Source organism: Cucumis melo, chromosome 2, assembly GCF_025177605.1.
Source record: "Cucumis melo cultivar AY chromosome 2, USDA_Cmelo_AY_1.0, whole genome shotgun sequence".
NCBI classification, from domain to species: domain Eukaryota; kingdom Viridiplantae; phylum Streptophyta; class Magnoliopsida; order Cucurbitales; family Cucurbitaceae; genus Cucumis; species Cucumis melo.
Window position 1 is genome coordinate 430,250 of NC_066858.1, and position 11,277 is coordinate 441,526.

The 11,277-nt window shown below is 33.0% G+C and overlaps 3 protein-coding genes and 1 non-coding gene across 5 annotated transcripts; 1 reads left to right on the forward strand and 3 right to left on the reverse strand.

The window, feature by feature from the left end:
* Positions 1-1,462, reverse strand: LOC103492117 (uncharacterized). Its single transcript, XM_008452328.3, has 4 exons — positions 1,272-1,462; positions 1,024-1,091; positions 716-941; positions 1-248 (listed from the first exon to the last, which is right to left on the reverse strand). The coding sequence occupies exons 1-4, from the start codon at positions 1,336-1,338 to the stop codon at positions 127-129; spliced, it is 483 nt and encodes a 160-aa protein (XP_008450550.2). The 5' UTR covers positions 1,339-1,462; the 3' UTR covers positions 1-126.
* Positions 1,463-2,101: 639 nt separating this feature from the next.
* Positions 2,102-2,174, reverse strand: TRNAA-AGC (transfer RNA alanine (anticodon AGC)). Its single transcript has one exon. It is a non-coding gene; the product is annotated as a tRNA-Ala (tRNA).
* Positions 2,175-2,269: 95 nt separating this feature from the next.
* LOC103492513 (peptide chain release factor PrfB2, chloroplastic) lies at positions 2,270-6,242 on the forward strand. Of its 2 annotated transcripts, XM_017045428.2 has the most exons (8): positions 2,270-2,682; positions 2,831-3,043; positions 3,944-4,045; positions 4,200-4,337; positions 4,570-4,874; positions 4,955-5,108; positions 5,195-5,348; positions 5,904-6,242. In XM_017045428.2, the coding sequence occupies exons 1-7, from the start codon at positions 2,326-2,328 to the stop codon at positions 5,327-5,329; spliced, it is 1,404 nt and encodes a 467-aa protein (XP_016900917.2). In that variant the 5' UTR covers positions 2,270-2,325; the 3' UTR covers positions 5,330-5,348; positions 5,904-6,242. The 2 variants fall into 2 exon arrangements, with proteins under 2 accessions (XP_016900917.2, XP_016900916.2); XM_017045427.2 differs by lacking the exon at positions 5,904-6,242 and having other exon boundaries at positions 2,271-2,682; positions 5,195-5,633.
* A 1,886-nt stretch (positions 6,243-8,128) lies between these two features.
* On the reverse strand, positions 8,129-9,976 carry LOC107991120 (uncharacterized). The gene is made up of 4 exons (XM_017045465.2): positions 9,728-9,976; positions 9,479-9,655; positions 8,557-8,663; positions 8,129-8,264 (listed from the first exon to the last, which is right to left on the reverse strand). The coding sequence occupies exons 1-4, from the start codon at positions 9,974-9,976 to the stop codon at positions 8,129-8,131; spliced, it is 669 nt and encodes a 222-aa protein (XP_016900954.1).
* Positions 9,977-11,277: the final 1,301 nt, after the last annotated feature.

Consider the following 11,277-nt stretch of genomic DNA (forward strand, 5'->3'; position numbering starts at 1 on the left):
TGGAGAGAAATGGCTTTGGCTGCTCTTCTTTGCCCATTGAAGAAAGAAGAGTGAAGTTTAAATTAATGTTATGATGCAAAATAATATAATGTTCCCTTTTTATGTATATTAGTGTGAAAGATATTGTTATAAGATGAGAAAACAACAGCCAACAAGAAGAAGAAAAGAATAATGGAGGAAGAACCATTCTTGGAAGGTGTGAGCTTTACTTAATTCACCTTGCATGAACAATCCTTGATTGAAGTTCCCTAAATCAATTAAACAACAAATGCCAAATAAGATGATGATCATTGTTACAAAATATATCATTCTAAACTATATACGTAACAATCTTTTTTCTTTTTTTTTTTTTTACTTTAATCATTGGACTCTTATTACAACTTTATAGTCATTTTCCTTCGAACACCATAAACACATTTAGTTTCTCAATTAACTATTCAAATCTCAAATCTCATTTCTTTTAAAAGGTAAATTTAAAAAAGTTATTTTATTTAAACTCTTACAAAAAAAAAATAACTTATTAAAATAAACATTTGGAAGTCTTTCAAAAGGTATTTTGAATAACTACCGAACACAATTCATTTTTTTTTTTTTTAAAGTGACTAACTTTTAGAATTATATATTTGAAAAAGTTAAGCAAAGCACACGGTTAGTTTCTTCATTCATTTTCTCTGAGTTAACAAGGTAGGTAGCTGACCAACAACGTATGGCCTACCTCTTTGGCTTGAGAAGCTGCAGCCAATACGAAGGGCGTTTCGAACGCTTTGTGCGGTGGCTTTGTTGTAGAACAAGAAGTTATGAAAACTGTTGTCAAGGCAGTTGAGCAAAAGTTGTGTTTCGATCAAACATGGTCCATTGCAAAATAGGTTAGTAGCCTCAGGAGGGACATTGAAACTCCCACTTGGGTTCAATCTATAAGCACTTTCACAACCATTGTATATCTAACAAACATAAAAAAATCATATAAACAAAACATGATGAAACTCATTATAAGAAAGAGGAAAAGGGATAAGAAAAACTCACAAACTTATTGTCAAAGCATTTGAAGGATTCAACCACCATTTGTCCAGGAATCTCTTGATCACCATTAACTGTCACAATACAGAAAATACAACACAAATAGATCATATCATGAGAATTACTTAAAAGTTAAAACCATCTTCTTTTCTTCAAATAAACCGATATATATCAAACTTTCGATTAAGAAAACGAAAAATAAAATGGGGGGAAAAGCGTGTCGGGTTCGAGTTCCCAAACGACATGGAGATGACCTGAGGGACAGCGGAGCGAGACAACAAGAGCAAGAACAACGGGGAGGAAGGTAATTGGGGAAGCCATTGGACTGAAAGGGAGGGTGAGGAAAATTAACCAAGAAAGAAAGGGGAGATGATATATTTATGTGAATAGATGGAATGAGATGATGATGATGATGGGATTGGGAATGGCAGTTGGAAGTTGGGCCAACCCAGAAGTTGGAAAATGGTGAAGAAAATGTAGAGATTTTAGTGAGGTGAAGGATGGAAAAAGGGAATCAGTAGTTTTTGTTTGAGAGTTTAATTAGGCCAACAACTTTGAATATTAAAAAATACAACTCTTTTGATTGTGTGTTCATTTTAAACTTTTGAATGTATTAGGAAAGTATACTTCACCAACAGTTCATTTGTCAACAAAATGTTTAAACAATGGTTCAAATTAACAAGGATAGTGTTATTAAATTAGTGTTTAATTGACCTATTTGGTGTAATTTTTTGTTATTTAAAAGATATGTTCCTTATGAATTTTTTTCTTTTTAACTTTTTGTTCCATTGTTAACCAATCCGCATATTTACTCAAATTACAACATATATTTTTTAACGGTTGTGGAATGTGTAGGTCGAGCATGTACAAAAGAAAATAGAGCAAGTTAATGTTATTGTTAGTCGTTAGAAGTGATTGTTAAGAGTCTATAATTAATCACTAACATTGTTCGAAAGAAAGTAATTTTCAAAGTGAGTGTGACAAAAAAGAGTTGAGATTAATTGGTAAACTTGAATTTTACCAACTCAACCCAACTCTAATCTAATCTATATGAATAATAAAATTAAAATTAATTTTATAAATATGGAGATGCGGGGTATCGATCCCCGTACCTCTCGCATGCTAAGCGAGCGCTCTACCATCTGAGCTACATCCCCTTTGTGCTTGAAGATGTCTCATGTAAAGCTTCTTTAATTGATGAGAAAGGCTTGAATCGGACATCGCGAAAACCCTAAACCCATGAGCAACATAGCATTTTTGTTTCGTTTAGACAATCTGCATGATTTCTCATTCAATTGAAATCTAAAAATGTCCATTTTCACCTTCAGAAAACAAGTGTGCAACCGAATCTTCACCCTCTTCAGAAACGTATTGATCTCCAAGCACCGGTTTGTCCCAGAACTTCAATATTCATCGGCTACTGCTCAAAATTTTTCCCTTTGGAATCATGGGATAGCTGATTTTAACAAGATTTCTGGGTTACCCTTTACCACATTGCGGTTGTTTTCTACACAGATTGCGCTTGAACCCTCAACGTCTGATGGGCTTACTGTCGAAGGAATCCTTGGAAATCGATGGACGATTCTGGACGAGAGCGAGAGTGATTGGAGGAGCCATGCTGCTGCAATTGCCCAATCCATTCATTTGATCAAGAAGCGTTTACAGGTCTTAAACATGATTTCCCATGTCTTTATTTTCAACTAATTTCTGCTTTACGGCTTTTCTTTTTGTTTCAAGTTCTAGTTTGATGTAAATCAGTTGTGTTGTCAAAACGCTTGAATTTTGATTATCGTTCTTGTATTGGCGATGGCAGTGGAAGAAGCTGATGATGAGATTGGAGTTGTTATCAGTGGAGTTGAACAAGGCTGATTTGTGGGATGATCCTGCACATGCAGGGAAGATAAGTCGGGAGCATGGTTCTATTATGAGTAAGATAAAAGAGATCAACGCATTTGAGAGGGAATTGCTCGAGCATATCGACATGATAAAGCTTGCCAGAGAAGAGAATGATACAGAGTTGGAATCGGTGGGCTCTAAATTCATCTTCTAGGCATGTATTCTTTCTTTATGTTTTTGTTATTTTTAAATGTGTTCAATTTTGTGCATCCCTTCCTCTTAGTATGGATGTAAATTATGCAGTTTATGTCATTCCATAATCAAGAACAGAGTAAATGAGAAAACCCCGAACATGGTATTTGGTCTGAAAGAAATACAAATAGATATCTTTGGTAAAGCCCCGTGGTAAAAACTTCGGATACTTGGAGATTGGAGTTCTGAGCTCAAGCTCCCAAGCTCGTAACTAAAGTTTTCCATTTTGGTGTATATTTTGACTGAGATTTCTATTATTCAATATTTTAAATTGCAGCCTCAAGGAACCCCTTGAAAAGGCGACGAGAAGCAGAAGCATCAATTTTTATTAGATACGTTACTTAAATCCTAATTTTGTGTGATGATAGTTATACAAAATATGAAAAAATCACCCCTGTCAATTCCTATGTGAACAAAAATTCTAAAATAGAGGGTCTTTAGCCTCACTGTAAGTGTAACAGTTCAAATTATTACAATACAACTCAAACCTTTATGCTTTTGAAGTGTATGGGGTAAATTAATGGTAAAAGAAAGTAGTTGTCTGAAAATTGTCTTAGGAGGCATAAGCCTCAATGTGTATAGTATACACAAGAGAGATTCAAAGAAGGCGCACGTGTTGAAGCCAAGCTAAAAATTAAAGATTACAATCAAGGTGTAACCCTCGATAGTATTGCTGTTTTTATTTCTTTGTGTAATAACTTTATGTAAGTCTGAGGCTGTCATCCCGTCTCAATGAGACAAATGCTAATTTTCTTTCGAAATTAGAACAATTTTGGTAGGGCGTAGACAGATCTTTTTCTTTTGTTTTAATCCTGTATTATATGCATGCCTTTTGCAGGAGTCACTAAATGCTCTACTCACAATGAGAAGAAATTCTAGAGAGAAAGAGCTTGAAGCTTTGTTATCTGGGGAGAATGATTCTTGCTCTTGTTACATTGAGGTCTGCTTAATTTGGTGCTGCAATAGTCTCTTTTGTGAATTTCTTGTATGTAGTGTTACTTTTTTCATTGCCGGAGTCAAGTTTTGAGAAATGTTAATAGTGATCTGTATAGAGATAAAGCCATCAAGCTTTTGAAAATTTGTTGGTCAAACAGGTCCAAGCTGGAGCTGGTGGAACTGAGAGCATGGACTGGGCAGCAATGGTCATGCAGATGTACATAATGTGGGCTCAAAGACGTGGTTTCAAGGTTACTGTTATGGAAGAAATGCCGGGTGAGATTGCAGGAATCAAGGTTCAATCTCCGCTAACTTCAATTTTGTATTTCGTCATTGTGTTATCTCACAACAAATGAGTGTGAGCTCAAATCTGCATGCCCTTGTTACTGCTAGCTAATATAATGTAATGTTTAACAGTTGAAAATTCTTATGTTTTTTAATCCTATTAATTGAGTTAATATCTACTCTATTCACACTCTGGCTTGAGTGAGAAAATGCCAGTTCTGACAAATTATTCTGTTATTCCAGCGAGCAACAATAAAGTTAGATGGTGAATATGCTTTTGGATATGCCAAATCGGAAGTGGGCGTACATCGATTGGTTCGCATCTCTCCTTTTGATAGTAACAAGCGGCGACATACTTCGTTTGCTGCTGTAGCTGTCATTCCAATAACTGGTGATGGTTCAACTCATATTCAAATTAATGAAACAGATCTACGAATTGAGCGTTTCCGGTCTGGAGGAGCTGGTGGTCAGAGTGTTAACACCACTGATAGTGCCGTGAGGATAGTCCATATACCTACAGGGATTACAGCAACTTGTCAAAATGAAAGGTAAGGAGATTTAAAACTGGTTCATATGATGAATACAACCACTGCTAGATCATTTCTCATTGAAATGGAAAATAACACAGATCACAACATCAAAACAAGGCCGCAGCAATGGCAGTACTCCAGTCTCGATTGAATCAACTTGAGATGACACGGCAAGCTCAGATGAATGCACAGCATACGCAGAGTCTATCTGATATAACTTGGGGAAATCAAATTCGTAGTTATGTGCTCCATGTGAGTTGTTTTAAACATAGTGTACTTCCAATTTACCTCGTGCAGTCAGCACTAACTAGTAACTACCGATTGTTTGATTTTTGCAGCCTTATCAAATGGTAAAAGATCTTCGTACCAATTATGAGGTTTCGGATCCTGATTCGGTGCTTGAGGGAGATCTCGACAGCTTTATTTTGAACTATTTGTCGGCATCCTTGGACAAAGATGGAGATCAGCTGTAAAGTTGTACAACGATGGATGGTAATTTAGTAACTGAATTTTGCCAAACTAGATATTTAGAGCATAATGTATTTAACTGGAAATAAGGGGAAGAAAAAATGGAGGACACCTTAGTTCGCTTTAAATTAAAATTTGGTCACTCTGCGAAAATTTTGTAAGTCTTTAATTGTTAAATTATAATTATAGTTCCTAAACTTTTAGGCTTGGGTCTAATATCTTTAAATTCTAAAATGTGTAATAAGTAGTAAGTTGTTGAACTTTCGAATTTTTGTTTAATGGATATTTAGTTACAATTTGTTTTTTAAATATTAAATCCTTAGACTATCAAAGTTCAGGTACCATTAGATGCAGGATATTTTGAGATCTATGAGACAATTTTTTTGAAGTTTAGGAATTTATTAGATACACCTCTAATTTAACCTTATGTTAAAGAAATCTAACACATGGATGCATTTAGTTCATTTATAATATGTAAGTATACGAGTATTTAAGGCACTTCTGGTAGATTAGGTTTTCGAAATTCCAAATGGGTTAAATAATAAATTTGTATTTGCATTTGCACCTTTTTGATGGAAGATGATTCAACATTTGGCTATTTTAAAGCTGGAGGGGATGTGGCTATCATACTGAAATGACCGGTTCCATCATCTGAACTCTACTCTAGTTAGTGAAAAGCTGCTATGGGATTTGTTACTCTGGTGTAATAACCATAGCCATTAAAGTATTTATGATTGTTTAAACTCAGCCATCTTGTCTCATAAGAGTTTGATTTGTTCATTAATTCCTTGGTTCAACCAGCTCCCTTTTTTGTTCTGAATTCATTGGCCTATGATCTTACTGAACCTTGATGTGAAGTCGAAGTTGACTATTGTGTATGAAAGTTTTGAGAAATTGAAGTTGTTTTGAACAAATGTATATATTGCAAGTGAAAGCCATGATTGGTAACGATTTTATTTTTTGATTTCAAAAAATATTTTTTCATTTCCAACACCATACCACTGTTTAGTGTTTGGGTCGATTTCTTTTATTTGGGAGTTTTTTTGTAACCGTGAAATGGTGAAACAACTGAATTATGGCTACATTGGTTAACTATCAAAAGAGCAAGATACTTATATCAGTTTATGTGCTTATTTAAATTTCATTATCATTCTGAAAGGAGTTTGAAGGCACAAATCCTTGATTATCCAAATGCAAGAGAGGAGATCTTGTGGTTAAACTTGACATAGATAAAAAAACATTAGATAAGGACGATTGGGAATTCCTCAATCTCGTCCTCAAGGCTAAAGGTTTTGGCACAAAGTGGCAAAATGGATAAGAGAAGGGTTTTCTTACCAGATCCCTTTAATTTCTTTTCATAATTATTATGGACTATTTTAGTAGAACGATGAGATCTAAGTCAATGACAAAGGGATACTATTAAACGATTGTTGGGAGAAGCCCTTCTAGAGTCCTATAATTACTTCACACTATTCTTTTTTTTTTTTTTGAAAAAGGATATTATGGGTCAGTTGGGTGCACCCGGACATCTCCACTAGGTGAACACCTCCTTAGCATCCTTATCACTCCCGTTTCATTAATAATTACTTTACACTATTGAAAACTTGTTTTTGGCCTTGTTAACCATTTTGAGAAGGCAACGGGGCAATAAAATTTCAGCTTTTGGAATCCTATCTCTATTTGACCAATTGACTCCTTTTGACCAACCAGAAGAACATTATTTTTTTGGAATCCTATCATTGAGAAAAAAATAAAATGAAGGCTTCAGGCATGGAGGGCCAGCACATCTGTAAAGACTGGACGTCATACTCTTCTACAGGCTACTCTTTCTAATGATCTTCCCACCTATTATCTAACCTTTTCATGATCCCTACAAAGGTTTCAATGATAACATAAAAGAAAAATAGGTCCCAAATTCCTTTAGGGTAACACTACATGGTTTGCACCTCATCAAGTGGGACAAAATTATCAAACCTCAATCATTTGGAGGCCTCGATATTATTCCAAGGCTGGTTTGATAAAAATCGTGTACTGTTCTTGCTAAATGGACTTGGAGATACATCCATAAAAAATATGTGCTTATGGAGCGAAATATGAGTTTGATCATCACTTCTCTTAGTCAAACATTTTTTAACAATACACAAGAGACAAGAGAGAATCAATAGATCCATCAAAATATCTCGAGAGGGATCGATCGGCCAAATATTAATTTGTTAGGTTAAATCATGAGTCCTTATAGGAACTATTTAATTGACACACTTAAATCCCATTAGAGATAGAATTAACTATATTATATAGAAGTGGGGAAATGAAATCATACATATACTTTAAAATACCATTTATGGATGACGTATATTGTTATCTAAATTGCTCAACTTTGGTCCTATAGCTTGAAAGAGGTATAGAATTGAGAGTTCACGTAATGTATACGGATAAGTCCTTATAAAACTATAAGGATAAGTCCTTATAGTTTGATAAAATCCTCATAAATAATTCATACAATTTAGACTATTTATGAAGATTTAAAGCAAACTATTAGATTCATTTATCAAACTGTAAGGACTGATTATAACTTTTAAAATCACAGAGACAAAACCAATACTTTCAGGAAAGCTGTGTGATTATTAACTTGTAATTGAAAATGCAGGAATTCAAATTTTGACTCAAACAACAGTACAGACACTTAAACTGAAAACAAACACACAACAACAAGTTCACACATCATATGTGTCTATTAAGCTTTACATACTCAAACACTTTGAAAAGTAAAGGAGCGATGACATAACATAAAAGATTATTATTCTTTAAGCTGGCTGGTGGAAGTAAGGGGAGTCTGCAGTAGGAAATGGCTTCTGGCTTACTTCAAGCAAATCCTTGTTTTTCATTAGTCTCTTATAATATGTTCCAAGTATTCCTGGTGCAAACACTGAAAAGTGTTTCCTGCAAAAACATATACATTGAAGTTAGTACATACTTAACTAGATCAAAACACGTTGAAAGTTCGAAAACCTTAACCCCACATGCATGTTTTTAGACTGGAAAAAGAATTTTCATTTGCGTGTAGATCAATATTTTCATTTGATAGCATCCTCTTCATATCTCAAAACCAAAAGATATATGGGACGATGTATTAATCTAGTTGAGAAATTCGGGTCCACTTATTGATTCTGACCTTAGGTATTTATTAAAAAAAAACATGTGCATTATAAAAGTCCCTTGTGAGATGATTTACCTGTGCATAGAAACTCTGCCTTGGGTGAAATCATATTCTTCTTCCCATTTGAACAGCTTCAGTGGTCTGGTTTCAATCTCCTTGTAAAATCTTGGTGGATTTTGCAGCTTCAAAAGGGGAAAAAATTACAACAGTTTGTATTTAATATGAACATATATTTTATTGAAATTCAATCTATAAAAATATTTTTATTATTGTTCAAAAAATCAAATTATCCATAAAAAGAGGAAGATCAATGCACTAAGTAATTACTATTTACAAACCCTTAATCTTGAATGGAAAAATACCATCGTAATTTATTCTACGAATCAAAACAGTCATTAAAAATGAAAAAAAAAAAAAAAAAAAAACCCTAAAGAAAGTGGTATTTATACCTAAATACATATTGATCATTGAGTTTTTTTCTTAATAGCAGAAATTGTATTGGTTGGAAAAAGAAAAATGAGAGATCAATAAATTAATGAGCAAAAAGCTCTTTATATGCATAAAAGAACAACTCAATTGTACATGAAAAAGAAACCCTAAAAGATAAAGTGATCTGATATAAATTTTTGAAAAGGGGTTTCAAACATCAAATTTTTAATAATTTTAAGATCAATAACTGATAATAAAAAACTAAATAGTTATGAAAATGAATATGCATAAAAAGAAAACTAATCTAATCATCCTTTAAACATCAATTTCTCTCAACAATTTTTTTTTTTTCTAAATGCAACACAATGACTTCTCAAATGATCACAAAAACTACTTTTATCTATGCTTAATTGCAGAGTTTTGACAGAATTCCATGCATTACTGTTAGTATATTATTTTTTTAAAAGAAAGCTTTGGGATATAAAAAGGATTCAGAGATACATCTGAATATATTAGTACTGGTATCCCTCAACAATGAAAAAAAAAAGCAATAACTAAATCTGAAAACCTCAAGTTGGAGAATTCCTTGTCTATGATCTTCAATGGCAGCTTGAATTCCTATGATATTAGACCAATCAATTTCAATCTTGTGCTTGGAAGGCCCCTCCCTCACAACCTCCCAAGATATCTTCTTGTTTCTATAATCAAATTTCAAAACCAGATCACTTTCATTGTTGGCCACAACCTGCAGATCAAAAAGAAGATCCGTTTTATTTTAGAAAATCACTAAGAAACATGTCTTTAAATTGATTCATACCTGCCAAGAGCCGATACGAAGGAAAAGGGCAGGAGCAGCATTAAAAGGAGTATTGGGTGGTTCAGCAAAGGAAGAGCTGCTTGGTCCAGAAAAGATTGTTCTTTGATTTGATTGAGTATTAGTGTATTCATGTTGTTGTTCTTCTTCATTTATTTGAGGCAGAGGGACTAGTGTACGTCCATTGAATATCTTTTGGAGATTTGTAAATGGAGGTTTCATTGCAATTTCTGTATCCTTTCGTAAATCCATTGCTTCAAGGAGAGAAGTCAGACGAAGTGCTGGTAGTTTTATCACTACATCAATTGTCTTTTCACCCTACACATCAATAATAATAATAATAATCAAAAAGCAAAATAAATTATTCTCAACTCAGATTCCAAACATATTATCATCCAGTGATTTAACTTCACATATCATCCAGTGATTTAACTTCACATATCACTTGTCACGGTTAAACAACTCAACTTCAATAGTGATTACTATTAAAGTTTGCACATTTAATAAAAAAAACTCATCTTATCTTTTTCTCCTTTGTATATTATCAAAAAAAAAAAAAAAAAAAAACTTTGAACTTAATAACTCTTTCTCAGTATTTCAAATATTCACTAATGATAGTCTTTGTGTGTGCGATTTGAAAGTTGTTTCTTTTATCAATCAAGAGTTAGTTCTCTTTCTTTCCTTTTCATTTGTTTTCAGTAAGATTAAATTAAAAAAAAAAAGCCTAAGATAGAGAAATCAAACATCCATAAACCCGAATTAAGTAAGACAAGTTAAAGATCTTGAACCTAGTTTAATTATTCTGACATGCATGTTTGAATTATATTGCCTTTCTAAATACTTAAATAACTGCTTCTACCTAAATCTAAATAGACCTCTTAACCAGGTTCAAAATAAATGAATAATTAAGTCTAATAATTTGTCCCAATCCCAAAAATTAATTTCATTTTTTTTATTGATATTCAAAGGGATCTCAAGGCAAACCCAAGGTCAATCATTGTACAAAAGATATTGAAATGAGTAAGAAAAAAGTGAAGGAGACATTCTTTTTTATATTACTTCATTATTTTTCTTCCCATTTCAAAAGCCAATCCAAACATGCACTTGATTTTTTTTAAATTGAGTAAAAACTTAATTTTCAATTTTTTTTCCTGTCAAATAATGTTCCCAAATGAAAAATAAAGTAATTTCTAGGGCTTTTCAATTTTCAGTGAAATTCTTAGGGAAATAAGAAATCTGAAAACAAACCCAAAGATCTTTGTTCAAAACATATTGAAATAAGGATATGGAAAATGAAGAAGAGAGTGGGAAATATTGTATGTTACTTAATTCTTTTTACTCAAAAAGATAATCCAAACATACATTTTAGAAACAATTGAACCATTTCTCCATTTATGCATGTCATTCTTGCACATACCCCATGCTTATCTCCTACAAATCTTTCAATTTTATTGTATGTCCTTGAAGAGACAAATAAAGAATTAGGTTTAATTTTTTTTAGTCTAATATAATTTACCAAAATCTCAAAAATTAATATCTAGGGCTTTCAAGTT